Source organism: Panulirus ornatus, chromosome 34 (assembly GCF_036320965.1).
Source record: "Panulirus ornatus isolate Po-2019 chromosome 34, ASM3632096v1, whole genome shotgun sequence".
In the NCBI taxonomy this organism is placed as follows: domain Eukaryota; kingdom Metazoa; phylum Arthropoda; class Malacostraca; order Decapoda; family Palinuridae; genus Panulirus; species Panulirus ornatus.
The window spans coordinates 20,239,461-20,260,155 of record NC_092257.1 but is presented as its reverse complement, the minus strand read 5'-3'; the positions used below and the strand labels follow the sequence as shown (position 1 = coordinate 20,260,155).

At 42.8% G+C, this 20,695-nt stretch overlaps 1 protein-coding gene across 7 annotated transcripts in view; it reads right to left on the bottom strand.

The window, feature by feature from the left end:
* Positions 1-20,695, bottom strand: part of GatA (glutamyl-tRNA(Gln) amidotransferase subunit A, mitochondrial) — a 106,772-nt gene that overhangs the window by 9,709 nt on the left and 76,368 nt on the right. For 6 of the 7 annotated variants that reach the window (XM_071682701.1, XM_071682702.1, XM_071682699.1 and 3 more), the window contains exon 9: positions 689-966. The exons of the other annotated variant lie outside the window; for it this stretch is intronic. In XM_071682701.1, the coding sequence (XP_071538802.1) occupies positions 729-966 (238 nt within the window). In that variant the 3' untranslated portion in view covers positions 689-728. Of the gene's footprint in view, positions 1-688; positions 967-20,695 lie in introns of those variants that run through there. 7 annotated transcript variants of the gene reach the window in all.

Here is a 20,695-nt window from a genome sequence, read left to right as displayed (position 1 = left end):
ACCTAAACTTTGTCATCCTCTTTTCATACTTCTTCCTGCATTTTTTCGTATTAATTTTTCTTGCTAGTCAACACTTTTACTTCTCCATTCTTCCCTATGTAGTACCTCCACTTTTCCCTGATCCTCATTCCCACAAGAACAGCGAGATGGTGACTCCAAAGAATCTTCATGCAACTCGAGCATTTAGCACAGTCTTTTGTTCTTCTCTTCCATTATTTCTCATCCATATATACCTGAGGATCATCTTGTGCTGAAAAAAGGTGTTTGCAAGGAATAAACCTTTTCAGCAGACATCCACAAGAATTGCTTTCCTTTTTCATTTACTTCAGGCACTCCCTATGTACCAACTATTGCACCAATTTCATCACATCCCACTTTGGCATTCATACCACCCATTAAAACCATGTTTCTTATTCTCAAAACTGTTTATGTATTCAATTTTCTCTAGAAACACTTCATTTCATCCTTACCTAGCACAGTCTTCATATTCACAGAAGCATATATACACATATCCCTGCATAATTGACAATTCCAGTCTTTACTTTCACCCACATTACTCTTGATCCATTCATGTTCTGTAACACCCTACCACACTCTTGGTGATAACAGAATTGCACATCCTTCCTTCCCTCTTCCTTTAAAAATATTTAACAAACTCTGATTTCTGCTTTAGGGAAAGAAAACGTGATAATCATAAATCTTTATTATATAATATACATAAATGAAAATTATTCTAAAACATATAATCGTGGAAAATCTACATTCTTTTCAATCCACTTTGCAACAGACAGCAAGGCTGCATCTTCTCCTCTAGGAGCCATTAGCTGTAGTGATAAAGGTAAACCTTCACAGCTTAATGATACTGGTATGCTTACTGCTGGTACACCTGCCATGTTGGCTGCCTGTGTACATATGTCTTGAGCTGCAGACTGAGCACGATTGTCAAGGGCGCTGAATTCAGAGTATCTATAAAGAACAAAAGAAATAAAAATTTGAGATTCAAGAGATTCATTTGTGTACCTGAGTATCTGGATGTCCATCTATTCATCTATCTATAATGCCAATTCCCTCCAATAACTCCAGTCAAGGGGGTGGCCACAACAAAAGTCTCTTCTTATCCCTATCCTTACTTGCCTCCCTCACATAAACCATTTCTCTCCCTCCAGTACTCTTCCACTCTATTTCTCCATGTCACAGGTCTTTCTCTCATACTATCTATCTATCTATCTATCTATCTATATATATATATATATATATATATTTATTATTATTATTTTGCTTTGTCGCTGTCTCCCGCGTTTGCGAGGTAGCGCAAGGAAACAGACAAAAGAAATGGCCCAACCCACCCCCATACACAATGTATACACACACACACGTCCACACACGCAAATATACATACCTATACATCTCAATGTACACATATATATACACACACAGACACATACATATATACCCATGCACACAATTCACACTGTCTGCCTATATTCATTCCCATCGCCACCACGCCACACATGGAATACCATCCCCCTCCCCCCTCATGTGTGCGAGGTAGCGCTAGGAAAAGACAACAAAGGCCCCATTTGTTCACACTCAGTCTCTAGCTGTCATGCAATAATGCCCGAAACCACAGCTCCCTCTCCACATCCAGACCCCACACAACTTTCCATGGTTTACCCCAGACGCCTCACATGCCCTGATTCAATCCACTGACAACACGTCAACCCCGGTATACCACATCGATCCAATTCACTCTATTCCTTGCCCGTCTTTCACCCTCCTGCATGTTCAGGCCCCGATCACTCAAAATCTTTTTCACTCCATCTTTCCACCTCCAATTTGGTCTCCCACTTCTCCTCGTTCCCTCCACCTCCGACACATATATCCTCTTGGTCAATCTTTCCTCACTCATTCTCTCCATGTGCCCAAACCATTTCAAAACACCCTCTTCTGCTCTCTCAACCAGGCTCTTTTCATTTCCACACATCTCTCTTACCCTTACATTACTTACTCGATCAAACCACCTCACACCACACATTGTCCTCAAACATCTCATTTCCAGCACATCCACCCTCCTGCGCACAACTCTATCCATAGCCCACGCCTCGCAACCATACAACATTGTTGGAACCACTATTCCTTCAAACATAGCCATTTTTGCTATGCGAGATAATGTTCTCGACTTCCACACATTCTTCAAGGCTCCCAGGATTTTCGCCCCCTCCCCCACCCTATGATTCACTTCCGCTTCCATGGTTCCATCCGCTGCCAGATCCACTCCCAGATATCTAAGGAGGTAAATAAAGTGCGTAAGACAAGGGAGCAAATGGGAACTTCAGTGAAGGGCGCTAATGGGGAGGTGATAACAAGTAGTGGTGATGTGAGAAGGAGATGGAGTGAGTATTTTGAAGATTTGTTGAATGTGTTTGATGATAGAGTGGCAGATATAGGGTGTCTTGGTCGAGGTGGTGTGCAAAGTGAGAGGGTTAGGGAAAATGATTTGGTAAACAGAGAAGAGGTAGTAAAAGCTTTGCGGAAGATGAAAGCCGGCAAGGCAGCAGGTTTGGATGGTACTGCAGTGGAATTTATTAAAAAAGGGGGTGACTGTGTTGTTGACTGGTTGGTAAGGTTATTTAATGTATGTATGACTCATGGTGAGGTGCCTGAGGATTGGCGGAATGCGTGCATAGTGCCATTGTACAAAGGCAAAGGGGATAAGAGTGAGTACTCAAATTACAGAGGTATAAGTTTGTTGAGTATTCCTGGGAAATTATATGGGAGGGTATTGATTGAGAGGGTGAAGGCATGTACAGAGCATCAGATTGGGGAAGAGCAGTGTGGTTTCAAAAGTTGTAGAGGATGTGTGGATCAGGTGTTTGCTTTGAAGAATGTATGTGAGAAATACTTAGAAAAGCAAATGGATTTGTATGTAGCATTTATGGATCTGGAGAAGGCATATGATAGAGTTGATAGAGATGCTCTGTGGAAGGTATTAAGAATATATGGTGTGGGAGGCAAGTTGTTAGAAGCAGTGAAAAGTTTTTATCGAGGATGTAAGGCATGTGTACGTGTAGGAAGAGAGGAAAGTGATTGGTTCTCAGTGAATGTAGGTTTGTGGCAGGGGTGTGTGATGTCTCCATGGTTGTTTAATTTGTTTATGGATGGGGTTGTTAGGGAGGTGAATGCAAGAGTTTTGGAAAGAGGGCAAGTATGAAGTCTGTTGTGGATGAGAGAGCTTGGGAAGTGAGTCAGTTGTTGTTCACTGATGATACAGCGCTGGTGGCTGATTCATGTGAGAAACTGCAGAAGCTGGTGACTGAGTTTGGTAAAGTGTGTGTAAGAAGAAAGTTAAGAGTAAATGTGAATAAGAGCAAGGTTATTATGTACAGTAGGGTTGAGGGTCAAGTCAATTGGGAGGTAAGTTTGAATGGAGAAAAACGGGAGGAAGTAAAGTGTTTTAGATATCTGGGAGTGGATCTGGCAGCGGATGGAACCATTGAAGTGGAAGTGAATCATAGGGTGGGGGAGGGGGCGAAAATCCTGGGAGCCTTGAAGAATGTGTGGAAGTCGAGAACATTATCTCGGAAAGCGAAAATGGGTATGTTTGAAAGAATAGTGGTTCCAACAATGTTGTATGGTTGCGAGGCGTGGGCTATGGATAGAGTTGTGCGCAGGAGGGTAGATGTGCTGGAAATGAGATGTTTGAGGACAATGTATGGTGTGAGGTGGTTTGATTGAGTAAGTAATGTAAGGGTAAGAGAGATGTGTGGAAATAAAAAGAGCGTGGTTGAGAGAGCAGAAGAGGGTGTTTTGAAATGGTTTGGGCACATGGAGAGAATGAGTGAGGAAAGACTGACCAAGAGGATATATGTGTCGGAGGTGGAGGGAATGAGGAGAAGTGGGAGACCAAATTGGAGGTGGAAAGATGGAGTGAAAAAGATTTTGAGTGATCGGGGCCTGAACATGCAGGAGGGTGAAAGGTGGGCAAGGAATAGAGTGAACTGGATCGATGTGGTATACCGGGGTTGACGTGCTGTCAGTGGATTGAATCAGGGCATGTGAAGCGTCTGGGGTAAACCATGGAAAGCTGTGTGGGGCCTGGATGTGGAAAGGGAGCTGTTGTTTCGGGCATTATTGCATGACAGCTAGAGACTGAGTGTGAACGAATGAGGCCTTTGTTGTCTTTTCCTAGCGCTACCCCACACACATGAGGGGGGAGGGGGATGGTATTCCATGTGTGGCGAGGTAGCGATGGGAATGAATAAAGGCAGACAGTGTGAATTGTTTGCATGGGTATATATGTATGTGTCTGTGTGTGTATATATATGTGTACATTGAGATGTATAGGTATGTATATTTGCGTGTGTGGCCGTGTGTGTATATACATGTGTATGGGGGTGGGTTGTGCCATTTCTTTCATCTGTTTCCATGCGCTACCTCGCAAACGCGGGAGACAGCGACAAAGCAAAATAAATAAATATATATATATATATATATATATATATATATATATATATATATATATATATATATATATATATATATATATATATATATATATTTTCACCCCTATCCCCAGGGATTATATATATATATATATATATATATATATATATATATATATATATATATATATATACATACACATACATATGCACATATACACACACACATATATACATATATATACATATGAAAAATGTAAGAAATAATTTAGAAAACTGAAACTTCTAGCTTGAAATGAAATGAAAAAAATGAATGCCACATAGTGGTTCAACATCTGGCTATGGAAAAGGGAAATGTATAATTTATTTACACAAACGTCAATAGTAGTTCTCATCAATTTAACCACTGTATCAATAAGCTTCAATGTCTAAGCTACATTTTTTCTAATTTCACTATTTTCTTGTCAAAGCACCATGTATGAAAACTATCACTCCAGTAACACAACTATAAACATTTACTTCCCCTTTAAAAAAGTTCTGGGGAAGTCTGTCTCAATACACTGCGGGACACTCTACCACCTGGCGAGGTTTGTGTTGCAATGGTTCTTGATTCACAAACGTAGTAGCATCACTGGTGGGCGGAAGAACATTCTTGTAACCACAGCAAGGATCACAGTCCGTGCAACTCTATTATGATGGTTCTTCTCATGACGTGACGATTAAGCTGTGACCATGGTTGAGAGCAGCCATTCTTCAGCTTGACTAGGATGCAACTCCCCTATTTTTGGAGTTTAGAGCGAGGTTTCCTCCAACAGGATTTTCTTTACACAACCAATCGTCCATTGTGGGGGCATAGTCCAACCGTAAAATGAAGCGATATTGGTGGATGTCGAGGTATATGACGTCACCCAAGTCGGCCCATTCATATCTGGAGTGGTTGCTGACTCCCCAAACAGGTGACGCTGGTGATCTGTAGTTTTTCTCGAGCACTGAATCCTTGGTTACCACCCGTCACTATGCTTCCTCTTGTTCTCGTTTGCAGCAGGGGTGTGTGATGTCTCCATGGTTGTTTAATTTGTTTATGGATAGGGTTGTTAAGGAGGTGAATGCAAGAGTTTTGGAAAGAGGGGCAAGTATGAAGTCTGTTGGGGATGAGAGAGCTTGGGAAGTGAGTCAGTTGTTGTTCGCTGATGATACAGCGCTGGTGGCTGATTCATGTGAGAAACTGCAGAGGCTGGTGACTGAGTTTGGTAAAGTGTGTGAAAGAAGAAAGTTAAGAGTAAATGTGAATAAGAGCAAGGTTATTAGGTACAGTAGGGTTGAGGGTCAAGTCAATTGGGAGGTAAGTTTGAATGGAGAAAAACTGGAAGAAGTAAAGTGTTTTAGATATCTGGGAGTGGATCTGGCAGCGGATGGAACCATGGAAGCGGAAGTGGATCATAGGGTGGGGGAGGGGGCGAAAATTCTGGGAGCCTTGAAGAATGTGTGGAAGTCGAGAACATTATCTCGGAAAGCAAAAATGGGTATGTTTGAAGGAATAGTGGTTCCAACAATGTTGTATGGTTGCGAGGCGTGGGCTATGGATAGAGTTGTGCGCAGGAGGATGGATGTGTGGTGTGAGGTGGTTTGATCGAGTGAGTAACGTAAGGGTAAGAGAGATGTGTGGAAATAAAAAGAGCGTGGTTGAGAGAGCAGAAGAGGGTGTTTTGAAGTGGTTTGGGCACATGGAGAGGATGAGTGAGGAAAGATTGACCAAGAGGATATATGTGTCGGAGGTGGAGGGAACATGGAGAAGAGGGAGACCAAATTGGAGGTGGAAAGATGGAGTGAAAAAGATTTTGTGTGATCGGGGCCTGAACATGCAGGAGGGTGAAAGGAGGGCAAGGAATAGAGTGAATTGGAGCGATGTGGTATACCGGGGTTGACGTGCTGTCAGTGGATTGAATCAAGGCATGTGAAGCGTCTGGGGTAAACCATGGAAAGCTGTGTAGGTATGTATATTTGCGTGTGTGGACGTATGTATATACATGTGTATGGGGGGGGGGGTTGGGCCATTTCTTTCATCTGTTTCCTTGCGCTACCTCGCAAACGCGGGAGACAGCGACAAAGTATAATAAATAAAATATAAAGAAGGAACAGAGAAGGGGGCCATATGAGGATATTCCCTCAAAGGCCCAGTCCTCTGTTCTTAACGCTACCTCGCTAATGCGGGAAATGGCGAATAGTATGAAAAAAAAAAAAAAAAAAAAAAAAAATATTATATCTAATGCCTGTTACTTCTGGAACTCCCTCAAGGGGGTGGCACTCAACCTAATGCGCCTATCTAATGTTCCGACCTACTACTTCTACCTAATGTTTCTACTTAACAGTCCTACCTAAATGTTCCAACCTACTACTATCTTCTGCTCCTACCATTTTTGCCATAAGGTAGGGCTAGCACATACCACACCCATAGGAAAATCTTGAGTTACGAAGGATGACTTCTGTGAGTTAAGTGTTGTCAAGTGTTATGTGTGATAGGGAGAGATTGTATGTGTGTGGACAGCATGCCTGCAGTCCATGTGTGGGAGAGGCAGAAAGAAGAGACAGCTACCTGGGTCAGAGAAGTGCAACTTGACAAGCTCACTACGCAGCTGTCACTAACCCTCATGATACCCAGGTGGGCAGTACTGGTAATATACCTCCCTGGTCAATGGCTGCCTACCATCTACTGCTTACCCCTTTAATGTACTATCATATACTTTCCTTGTAAACTATCTGTCCCGTATTCTTTTCACATGCCAAAATCCTAAAGTATTACATTTCATCCACTCTATCACTCCTCAGTTCATTACTTTTGCATTCTCTATCATACAAAATCTCCCATACACTTCCTCATTTCTTTCTCCATTCTCACATTCATTACTTTTGCATTCCCTAACATAAAAATCTCCCAAACACTTCCTCATTTCTTTCTCCATTCTATCTAGTCATTCCGTATGCTTCTCTCAAATAGCTCATTTCTACAGAGTAAATTCTTGATCTCTGTGACACATCCAAAAACCATGTTTTGGCTCTGAAAGTCAGGGTTGGGGGGACTATGCTGTCCCATAATCCTTTCCTAAATTCCATATTTACATTTCTACTCTTCATTATTCTGCTTAAAAGAACAAATTACTCTTCTACATTATACTGTTCTCTCCCTTATCTCTCCTTCCATATAACCAAACTTACCAATGATAGCCTAAATTCTTAAATTCTCTCAGCTCTTCCAGTCTTTCTATCCCATATCTATAACACAATTTAGTGCAATTTTCTCTTTCACTCCATATGGTTTTGCAAAATCTATACTTTTACTCTGTTACCTTTCAAACACCCTTTTACCCTCATTTACCTTCAAACACCTTTACTCACATCATGAAACACACTTACAATCTTCTGCAACTCCTCTTCACTCTCAGCAAACACAATATCATCTGCAAACAGGTATTTCACTAGCCACCATACCTCACTGCCACACTCCATCTCTGCACCCCCTTTCCCAAGTTTTGCTTTCAACTCCATCCATACGGACTTCCATAGTGTAGTGGTTAGCATTCCTGACCATGATGCATTCACTGGTCGGCCAGGGTCGAGCACATAGGTTCGAATTGCTGTTGTGGCAGTTGGTCAACAGTCAACCCAACTGTTCATCCACCCCTAGGGGTTGGTCGATAAAATGGGATGTAAGTTTGAATGGAGAAAAATTGGAGGAAGTGAAGTGTTTTAGATATCTAGGAGTGGACTTAGCAGCTAATGAAACCATGGAAGCGGAAGCGAGTCACAGGGTGGGAGAGGGGGCAAAGGTTCTGGGAGCGATGAAGAATGTGTGGAAAGAGAGAATGATATCTCAGAGAGCAAAAATGGGTATGTTTGAAGGAATAGCAGTTCCAACAATATTATCTGATTGTGGGGCATTGGCTATAGAGAGGGTTGTACGTAGGAGGGTGGATGTGTTGGAAATGAAATGTTCAAGGACAATATGTGGTGTGAGGTGTTTTGATCGAGTAAGTAATGAAAGGGTAAGAGAGATGTGTGGTAATAAAAAGTGTGTGGTTGAGAGAGCAGAAGAGGGTGTGTTGAAATGATTTGGACATATGGAGAGAATGAGTGAAGAAGAGTTAACAAAGAAAATATATGTGTCAGAGGTGGAGGGAACAAGGAGAAGAGGGAGATCAAATTGGAAGTGGAAGGATGGAGTGAAAAAGATTTTGAGTGATTGGGGCCTGAACATACAGAAGGGTGAGAGGCATGCAAGGAACAGAGTGAATTGGAATGGTGTGTTATACCGGGGTCGATGTGCTGTTAATGGACTGAACTAGGGACATGTGAAACGTCTGGGGTAAACCATGGAAAGGTCTGTGGGGCCTGGAAGTGGATAGGGAGCTGTGGTTTTGGTGCACTACACATGACAGCTAGAGACTGAGTGTGAACGGTCTCTAGGTTCAGTGGGGTTGAGGGACAAGTTAATTGGGAGGTAAGTGGTCTGTGGTTCCTGGATGTGGAAAGGGAGCTATGGTTTCAATGCATTACACATGGCAGTTCGAGACTAAGTGTGAACGAATGTAGCATTTTTTCACTTTTCCTGGAGCTACCTCCCTTTGTTCATTCCCATCGCCACCTCGCCACTCATGAAATAACAACCCCCTTCCCCCTCATGTGTGCAAGGTAGCGCTGGAAAAGACAACAAAGGCCCCATTCGTTCACACTCAGTCTCTAGCTGTCATGTAATAATGCACCGAAACCACAGCTCCCTTTCCACATCCAGGCCCCACAGAACTTTCCATGGTTTACCCCAGATGCTTCACATGCCCTTGTTCAATCCATTGACAGCACGTCAACCCCGGTATACCACATCGTTCCAATTCACTCTATTCCTTGCACGCCTTTCACCCTCCTGCATGTTCAGGCCCCGATTGCTCAAACTCTTTTTCACTCCATCTTTCCACCTCCAATTTGGCCTCCCACTTCTCCTCGTTCCCTCCACCTCTGGCACATATATCCTCTTGGTCAATCTGTCCTCACTCATTCTCTCCATGCGACCAAACCATTTCAAAACACACTCTTTTTAATACCACACATCTCTCTTACCCTCACATTACTTACTCGATCAAACCACCTCACACCACATATTGTCCTCAAACATCTCATTTCCAGCACATCCACCCTCCTGCACACAACTCTATCCATAGCCCACACCTTGCAACCATACAACATTGGTGGAACCACTATTCCTTCAAACATACCCATTTTTGCTTTCCGAGATAATGTTCTCGACTTCCACACATTCTTCAACACTCCCAGAATTTTCGCCCCCTCCCCCACCCTATGATTCATTTCCGCTTTCATGGTTCCACCCGCTGCCAAATCCACTCCCAGATATCTAAAACACTTCACTTCCTCCAGTTTTTCTCTATTCAAACATACCTCCCAATTGACTTGACCCTCAACCCTACTGTACCTCATAACCTTGCTCTTATTCACATTTACCCTCAACTTTCTTCTTTCACACACTTAACCAAACTCAGTCACCAGCTTCTGCAGTTTCTCACATGAATCAGCCACCAGCGCTGTATCATCAGCGAACAACAACTGACTCACTTCCCAAGCTCTCTCATCCACAACAGACTGCATACTTGCCCCTCTTTCCAAAATTCTTGCATTCACCTCCATAACAACCCCATCCATAAACAAATTAAACAACCATGGAGACATCACACACCCCTGCTGCAAACCTACATTCACTGAGAACCAATCACTTTCCTCTCTTCCTACACATACACATGCCTTACATCCTCGATAAAAACTTTTCACTGCTTCTAACAACTTGCCTCCCACACCATATATTCTTAATATCTTCAATAGAGCATCTCTATCAACTCTATCATATGCTTTCTCCAGATCCATAAATGCTACATACAAATCCATTTGCTTTTCTAAGTATTTCTCACATACATTCTTCAAAGCAAACACCTAATCCACACATCCTCTACCACTTCTGAAACCACACTGCTCTTCCCCAATCTGATTCTCTGTACATGCCTTCACCCTCTCAATCAATACCCTCCCATATAATTTACCAGGAATACTCAACAAACTTATACCTCTGTAATTTGAGCACTCACTCTTATCCCCTTTGCCTTTGTACAATGGCACTATGCAAGCATTCCGCCAATCCTCAGGCACCTCACCATGAATCATACATACATTAAATAACCTTACCAACCAGTCTACAATACAGTCACCCCCTTTTTTAATACATTCCACTGCAATACCATCCAGACCTGCTGCCTTGCCGGGATAGGGGTAGAAAGAATGCTTCCCATGTTTTCCCTGCATGTCACAGAATGTGACTAAAAGAGGAGGGAGCAGGAGGCTGGAAATCCTTCCCTCTTGTTTTTTTTTTTTATTTTTCAAAAGAGAAACAGAGCAGGGGGCCAAGTGAGGATATTCCCTCAAAGGCTCAGTCCTCAGTTCTTAATGCTACCTTGCTAACATGGGAAATGGCAAATAGTATGGAAAATAATTATATACATTATACTTTGTCACTGTCTCCCGCGTTAGCGAGGGAGCGCAAGTAAACAGACGAAAGAATGGCCCAACCCACCCACATACACATATATACACACCCACACACATACCTATACAGTTCAATGTTTTTTTTTTTTTTGCTTTGTCGCTGTCTCCCTCGTTTGCGAGGTAGCGCAAGGAAACAGATGAAAGAAATGGCCCAACCCACCCCCATACACATGTATATACATACGTCCACACACGCAAATATATATACCTACACAGCTTTCCATGGTTTACCACAGACGCTTCACATGCCCTTGATTCAATCCACTGACAGCACGTCAACCCCGGTATACCACATCGATCCAATTCACTCTATTCCTTGCCCTCCTTTCACCCTCCTGCATGTTCAGGCCCCGATCACACAAAATCTTTTTCACTCCATCTTTCCACCTCCAATTTGGTCTCCCACTTCTCCTCGTTCCCTCCACCTCCGACACATATATCCTCTTGGTCAATCTTTCCTCACTCATTCTCTCCATGTGCCCAAACCATTTCAAAACACCCTCTTCTGCTCTCTCAACCATGCTCTTTTTATTTCCACACATCTCTCTTACCCTTACGTTACTTACTCGATCAAACCACCTCACACCACACATTGTCCTAAAACATCTCATTTCCAGCACATCCATCCTCCTGCGCACAACTCTATCCATAGCCCATGCCTCGCAACCATACAACATTGTTGGAACCACTATTCCTTCAAACATACCCAGTTTTGCTTTCCGAGATAATGTTCTCGACTTCCACACATTCTTCAAGGCTCCTAAGATTTTCGCCCCCTCCCCCACCCTATGATCCACTTCCACTTCCAGGGTTCCATCCACTGCCAGATCCACTCCCAGATATCTAAAACACTTTACTTCCTCCAGTTTTTCTCCATTCAAACTTGCCTCCCAATTGACTTGACCCTCAACCCTACTGTACCTAATAACCTTGCTCTTATTTACATTTACTCTTAACTTTCTTCTTTCACACACTTTACCAAACTCAGTCACCAGCTTCTGCAGTTTCTCACATGAATCAGCCACCAGCGCTGTATCATCAGCGAACAACAACTGACTCACTTCCCAAGCTCTCTCATCCCCAACAGACTTCATACTTGCCCCTCTTTCCAAAACTCTTGCATACATTTCAATGTATACATACATATACATACACAGACAAATACATATATACACATGTACATATTCATACTTGCTGCCCTCAGCCATTCCCGTCGGCACCACGCCACACATAAAATGCAACCCCCCCTACCCCTGCACGTGCTAGGAAAAGACAACAAAGGCCACATACATCCACACTCAGTCTCTAGCTGTCATGTGTAATGCACTGAAACCACAGCTCCCTTTCAACATCTGGGCCCAACAAAACTTTCCAGGGTTTACCCTAGACACTTCACATGCCCTGGTTCAATCCACTGACAGCACGTCAACCCTGGTATATCACATCATTCCAATTCACTCTATTCCTTGCATGCCTTTCACCCTCCTGCATGTTCAGGCATCGATCGCTCAACATTTTTTCACTCCATCCTTCCACCTCCAATTTGGTCTTCCACTTCTCCTCGTTCCCTCCACCTCCGACACATATATCCTCTTTGTCAATCTTTCCTCATTCACTCTCTCCATGTGACCAAGCCATTTCAATACACCCTCTTCTGCTCTCTCAACCACACTCTTTTTATTACCACACAGCTCTCTTACCTTTTCATTACTTACTAGATCAAACCACCTCACAACACATATTATCATTAAACATCTCATTTCCAACACACAACCTCCTCAGCACAACCTTATCTATAGCCCATGCCTTGCAACCATATAACATTGTTGGAACCACTATTCTTTCAAACATACCCATTTTTGCTTTCCGAGATAATGTTCTTGCCTTCCACACATCTTCAATGCTCCCTGAACCTTCGCCCCCTCCCCCACGCTATGACTCACTGCCGCTTCCATGGTTCCATCCACTATTAAATCTACTCCCATATATCTAAAACACTTCACTTCCTCCAGTTTTTCTCCATTCAAACTTACCTCCCAATTGACTTGTCCCTCAACACTACTGTACCTAATAACCTTGCTCTTATTCACATTTACTCTCAGCTTTCTTCTTTCACACTTCACACACTTTACCAAACTCGGTCTCCAGCTTCTACAGTTTCTCACCCAAATCAGCCACCAACGCTGTATCATCAGCGAACAACAACTGACTCACTTCCCAAGCCCTCTCATCCACAACAGAATGCATACTTGCCCCTTTTTCCAAAACTCTTGCATTCACCTACCTAACAACCCACCCATAAACAAATTAAACAACCATAAAGACATGATGCACCCCTGCTGCAAACCAACATTCACTGGGAACCAATCACTTTCCTCTCTTCCTACTCATACACATGCCTTACATCCTCGATAAAACCTATTCACTGCTTCTAGCAACTTCCCTCCCACACCATATTCTCTTAATACCTTCCACAGAGCATCTCTATCAACTCTATCATATGCCTTCGCTAGATCCATAAATGCTACATACAAATCCATTTGTTTTTCTAAATATTTCTCAAACACCTGATCCACACATCCTCTACCACTTCTGAAACCACACTGCTCTTCCCCAATCTGATGCTCCATACACGTCTTTACCCTCTTTACCCATACAATTTCCCAGGAATACTTAACAAACTTATACCTCTGTAAGAAAGAGCGTAAGAAAGTAAACTCTGGACTGATATGGGTAAAACTGAAAGTGGATGGAGAGAGATGGGTGATTATTGGTGCATATGCATCTGGGCATGAGAAGAAAGACCATGAGAGGCAAGGTTTTGGGAGCAGCTGAGAGTGTGTTAGTAGTTTTGATGCACGAGACCAGGTTATAGTGATGGGTGATTTGAATGCAAAGGTGAGTAATGTGGCAGTTGAGGGAATAAGTGGTGTACATGGGGTGTTCAGTGTTGTAAATGGAAATGGTGAAGAGCTTGTAGATTTATGTGCTGAAAAAGGACTGGTGATTGGGAAAACCCGGTTTAAAAAGAGAGATATACATAAGTATACGTATGTAAGTAGGAGAGATGGCTAGAGAGCATTATTGGATTACGTGTTAATTGATAGGCACGTGAAAGAGAGACTTATGGATGTTAATGTGCTGAGAGGTGCAACTGGAGGGAGGTCTGATCATTATCTTGTGGAGGTGAAGGTCAAGATATATAGAGGTTTTCAGAAAAGAAGAGAAAATGTGGGGTGAAGAGAGTGGTGAGAGTAAGTGATCTTGGGAAGGAACATGTGTGAGGACGTACCAGGAGAGACTGAGTACAGAATGGAAAAATGTGAGAACTAAGGACGTACGGAGAGTGGGGGAGGAATGAGATGTATTTATGGGAGCTGTGATGGCTTGCGCAAAAGATGTTTGTGGCATGAGAAGCATGGGAGGTGGGCAGATTAGAAAGGGTAGTGAGTGGTGGGATGAAGAAGTAAGACTATTAGTGAAAGAGAAGAGAGAACCATTTGGACGATTTTTACAAGGAAATAATGCAAATGACTGGGAGATGTATAAAAGAAAGAGGCTGGAGGTCAAGAGAAGGGTGCAAGAGGTGAAAAACAGGGCAAATGAGAGTTGGGGTGAGAGAGTATCATTAAATTTTTGGCAGGATAAAAAGATGTTTTGGAAGGAGGTAAATAAAGTACGTAAGACAAGGGAACAAATGGGAACTTCAGTGAAGGGGGCAAATGGGGAGGTGATAACAAGTAATGGTGATGTGAGAAGGAGATGGGGTGAGTATTTTGAAGTTTTGTTGAATGAATTATATGATAGAGTGGCAGATATAGGGTGTTTTGGTCGAGGTGGTGTGCAAAGTGAGAGGGTTAGGGAGAATGATTTGGTAAACAGAGAAAGGTAGTTAAAGCTTTGTGGAAGATGACAGCCGGCAAGGCAGCGGGTTTGGATGGTATTGCAGTGGAATTTATCAAAAAAGGGGGTGACTATTGTAGACTGGTTGGTAAGGTTATTTAATGTATGCACTACTCATGGCGAGGTGCCTGAGGATTGGCAGGATGCCTGCATAGTGCCATTGTACAAAGGCAAAGGGGATAAAAGTGAGTGCTCAAATTACAGAGGTATAAGTTTGTTGAGTATTCCTGGGAAATTGATTGAGAGGGTGAAGGCATGTACAGAGCATCAGATTGAGGAGGAGCAGTGTAGTTTCAGAGGTGGTCAAGGATGTGTGGATCAGGTGTTTGCTTTGAAGGATGTATGTGAGAAATATTTAGAAAAGGAAATGGATTTACAGGTAGCATTTATGGATCTGGAGAAGGCATATGATAGAGTTGATAGAGATGCTCTGTGGAAGGTATTAAGAATATATGGTGTGGGAGGCAAGTTGTTAGAAGCAGTGAAAAGTTTTTATCGAGAATGTAAGGCAAGTGTTCGATTAGGAAGAGAGGAAAGTGATTGGTTCTCAGTGAATATTGGTTTGCGGGAGGTGTGCGTGATGTCTCCATGGTTGTTTAATTTGTTTATGGATGGGGTTGTTGGGAGGTGAGTGCAAGAGTTTTGGAAAGAGGGGCAAGTATGCAGTCTGTTGTGGATGACAGAGCTTAGGAAGTGAGTCAGTTGTTGTTCGCTGATGATACAGCGCTGGTGGATGATTCATGTGAGAAACTGCAGAAGCTGGTGACTGAGTTTGTAAAGTGTGTGAAAGAAGAAAGCTGAGAGTAAATGTGAATAAGAGCAAGGTTATTAGGTACAATAGGGTTGAGGGTCAAGTCAATTGGGAGGTAAGTTTGAATGGAGAAAAACTGGAGGAAGTGAAGTGTTTTAGATATCTGGGAGTGGATTTGGCAGCAGATGGAACCATGGAAGCGGAAGTGAATCATAGGGTGGGGGAGGGGGCGAAAGGTCTGGGAGCGTTGAGAAATGTGTGGAAGTCAAGAACGTTATATTGGAAAGCAAAAATGGGTATATTTGAAGGAATAGTTGTTCCAACAATGTTATATGGTTGAGGCGTGGGCTATAGATAGAGTTGTGCAGAGGAGGGTGGACGTGCTAGAAATGAGATGTTTGAGGACAATATGTGGTGTGAGGTGGTGTGATTGAATAAGTAATGAAAGTGTAAGAGAGATAAGCGGTAATAAAAACAGTGTGGTTGAGAGAGCAGAAGAGGGTGTTTTGAAATGGTTTGGTCACATGGAGAAAATGAGTGAGGAAAGATTGACAAAGAGGATATACGTCAGAGGTGGAGGGAACAAGAAGTGGAAGACCAAATTGGAGGAGGAAAGATGGAGTGAAAAAGATTCTGTGTGATCGGGGCCTGAACATGCAGAAGGGTGAAGAGCTTGCAAGGAATAGAGTGAATGGGAACGATGTGGTATACCCGGGTCGATGTGCTGTAAATGGATTGAACCAGGGCATGTGTAGCGTCTGGGGTAAACCATGGAAAGTTTTGTGGGGCCTGGATGTGGAAAGGGAGCTGTGGTTTTGGTGCATTATACATGACAGCTAGAGACTGAGTGTGAACGAATGTGGCCTTTGTTGTCTTTTCCTAGTGCTACCTCGCGCACGTGCGGGGGGAGGGGGTTGTTATTCCATGTGTGGTTGGGTGGCTCTATAATTTGAGCACTCACTTTTATCCCCTTTGCCTTTGTACAATGGCACTATGCAAGCATTCCACCAATCCTCAAGCACCTCACCATGAGTCATACATACATTAAATAACCTTACCAACCAGTCAACAACCAGTCACCCCCTTTTTTAATAAATTCCACTGCAATACCATCCAAACCCGCTGTCTTGCAAGCTTTCATCTTCTGCAAAGCTTTTACTACCTCTTCTCTGTTTACCAAATCATTCTCCCTAACCCTGTCACTTTGCACACCACCTTGACCACAACACCCTATATCTGCCACTCTTATCATCAAACACATTCAACAAACCTTCAAAATACTCATTCCATCTCCTTCTCACATCACCACTACTTATTTTCACATCCCCATTAGCCCCCTTCACTGATGTTCCCATTTGTTCCCTTGTCTTACACACTATATTTACCTCCTTCCAAAGAATCTTTTATTCTCCCTAAAATTTAATGATACTCTCTCACCCAAACTCTCATTTGCCCTCTTTTTAACCTCTTGTACCTTTCTCTTGACCTCCAGCCTCTTTCTTTTACACATCCAGTCATTTGCATTATTTCCCTGCAAAAATCATCCAAATGCCTCTCTCTTTTCTTTCACTAATAATCTTACTTCTCCATCCCACCACTGACTACCCTTTCTAATCTGCCCACCTCCCTGGAGAGAAAGAATACTTCCCATGCATTCCCCGCATGTCATAGAAGGTGACTAAAGGGGAAGGGAGCAAGGGGCTAGAAACCCTCCCCTCCTTGTATTTAAACTTTCTAAAAGGGGAAACAGAAGAAGGAGTCACGAAGGGAGTGCTCATCCTCCTCGAAAGCTCAGATTGAGGTGTCTAAATGTGTGTGGATGTAACCAAGAATAGAATAAAGGAGAGATAGTTAGTATGTTTGAGGCAAGGAACCTGGACGTTTTGGCTCTGAGTGAAACGAAGCTCAAGGGTAAAGGGGAGTAAAATCATCGGTTGGTGAGAGAACAAGAGGAAAGGAAAAGTAGTACCACTTCTGAAACAGGAGTTGTGGGAGTATGTGATAGAATGTAAGAAAGTAAACTCTAGATTGATATGGATAAAACTGAAAGTGAATGGAGAGAGATGGGTGATTATTAGTGCCTATGCACCTGGGCATGATGAGAAAGATCATGAGAGGCAAGTGTTTTGGAAGCAGCTGAGTGTGTTAGTAGTTTTGATGCACAAGACCGGGTTATAGTGATGGGTGATTTGAATGCAAAGGTGAGTAATGTGGCAGCTTAGGGAATAATTGGTGTACATGGGGTGCTCAGTGTTAGAAATGGAAATGGTGAAGAGCTTGAAGATTTGTGTGCTGAAACAGGACTGGTGATTGGGAATACCTGGTTTAAAAAGAGAGATATACATAAGTATACCTATGTAAGTAAATGAGATGGCTTGTTAATTGATAGGCGCATGAAAGAGAGACTTTTGGATGTTATTGTGCTGAGAGGTGCAACTGAAGGGATGTCTGATCAATATCTTATGGAGGCAAAGTGGAGGCAAAGGTGAAGAAAAGAAGAGAAAATGTTTGGGTAAAGAGAGTGGTGAGAGTAAGTGATCCTGGGAAGGAGACTTGTGTGAGGAAGTACCAGGAGAGACTGAGTACAGAATGGAAAGAGGTGAGAGCAAAGGACGTAAGGGGAGTGGGGGAGGAATGGGATGTATTTAGGGAAGCAGTGATGCCCTGCGCAAAAGATACTTGTGGCATGAGAAACGTGGGAGGTGGGTATATTAGAAAGGGCAGTGAGTGGTGGGATGAAGAAGTGACATTATTAGTGAAAGAGAAGAGAGGCATTTGGACAATTTGTGCATGGAAATAGTCCAAATTACCGGGAGATGTATAAAAGAAAGAGGTAGGAGGTCAAGAGAAAGGTGCAAGAGGTGAAAAAGAGGGCAAATGAGAGTTGGGGTGAAAGTGTATCATTAAATTTTAGGGAGAACAAAAAGATGTTTTGGAAGGAGGTAAATAATGTACGTAAGAAAACAAATGGGAACATCGGTGAAGGGGGCTAATGGGGAGGTAATAACAAGTAGTGGTGATGTGAGAAGATGAAAAGAGTATGTTGAAGGTTTGTTGAATGTGTTAGATGATAGAGTGACAGATATAGGGTGTTTTCGTCGAGGTGATGTGCAAAGTGAGAGGGTCAGGGAGAATGGTTTGCTAAACATAGGAGAGGTAGTGAAAGCTTTGCGGAAGATGAAAGCCGGCAAGGCGGTGGGTTTGGATGGTACTGCAGTAGAATTTATTAAAAAAGGGGGTGACTGTGTTGTTGGCTGGTTGGTGAGGATATTCAATGCATGTATGGTTCATGGTGAAGTACCTGAGGATTGGTGGAATGCATGCATAGTGCCACTGTACAAAGGCAAAGGGGATAAAGGTGAGTGTTCAAATTACAGAGGTATGTTTGTTGAGTATTTCTGGAAAATTATATGGTAGGGTATTGATTGGGAGGGTGAAGGCAGGGGTGCATGATGTCTCCATGGTTGTTTAATTTGTTGATGGATGGGGTTGATTGGGAGGTGAATGCAAGAATTTTGGAGAAAGGGGGAGGTATGCAGTCTGCTGTGGATGAGAGGGCTTGGGAAGTGAGTCAGTTGTTGTTCGCTGATGATACAGCGCTGGTGGCTGATTCAGGTGAGAAATTGAAGAAGCTGGTGACTGAGCTTGGTAAAGTGTGTAAAAGAAGAAAGCTGAGAGTAAATGTGAATAAGAGCAAGGTTATTAGGTACAGTAGGGTTGATGGACAAGTCAATCATGATGTAAGTTTGAATGGAGAAAAACTGGAGGAAGTGAAGTGTTTTAGATATCTGGGAGTGGATTTAAGAGCGGATGGAACCATGGAAGCGGAAGTGAGTCACAGGGTGTTTGGTGAGACCGAAGGTTCTGGGAGCGTTGAAGAATGTATGGAAGGCGAGAACATTATCTCGGAAAACAAAAATGGGTATATTTGAAGGAATAGTGGTTCCAACAATGTTATATGGTTGCAAGGCATGGGCTATAGATAGGGTTGTGCGGAGGAGGGTGGATGTGTTGGAAATGAGATGTTTGAGGACATTATGTGGTGTGAGGTGGTTTGATCGAGTAAGTAATGAAAGGGTAAGAGAGATGTGTGGTAATAAAAAGAGTGTGGTTGAGAGAGAAGAGGGTGTATTGAAATGGTTTGGTCACATGGAGAGAAGTGAGGAGATGGAGTGAGTATTTTGAAGGTTTGTTGAATGTGTTTGATGACAGAATTGCAGCTATAGGGTGTTTTGGTTGAGGTGGTGTGCGAAGTGAGAGGGTGAGGGAGAATGATTTGGTAAAGGGAGAGGAGGTAGTGAAAGCTTTGTGGAAGATGAAAGCCAGCAAGTTGGCAGATTTGAATGGTATTGTAGTGGAATTTATTAAAAAAGAGGGTGATTGTGTTGTTGACTGGTTGATAAGGATATTCAATGTGTGTATGGTTCATGGTGAGGTGCCTGATAATTGGTGGAATGCATGCATAGTGCCACTGTACAAAGGCAAAGGGGATAAAGGTGAATGTTCAAATTATAGAGGTATAAGTTTGTTGAGTGTTCCTGGGAAATTGTATGGGAGGGTATTGATTGAGAGGGTGAAGGCATGTACAGAGCATCAGATTGGGGAAGAGCAGTGTGGTTTCAGAAGTGGTAGAGGATGTGTGGATCAGGTGTTTGCTTTCAGAAATGCGTGTGAGAAATACTTGGAAAAACCGATGGATTTGTATGTAGCATTCATGGATCTGGAGAAGGCATATGATAGAATTTATAGAGATGCTTTGTGGAAGGTATTAAGAGTATATGGTGTGGGAGGTAAGTTGCTAGAAGCAGTGAAAAGTTTTTATTGAGGATGTAAGGCATGTGTATGAGTAGGAAGAGGGGAAAGTGATTGGTTCTCAGTGAATGTCGGTTTGCAGCAGAGGTATGTGATGTCTCTATGGTTGTTTAGTTTGTTTATGGATGAGGTTGTTAGGAAGGTGAATGCAAGAGTTTTGGAAAGAGGGGCAAGTATGCAGTCTGTTGTG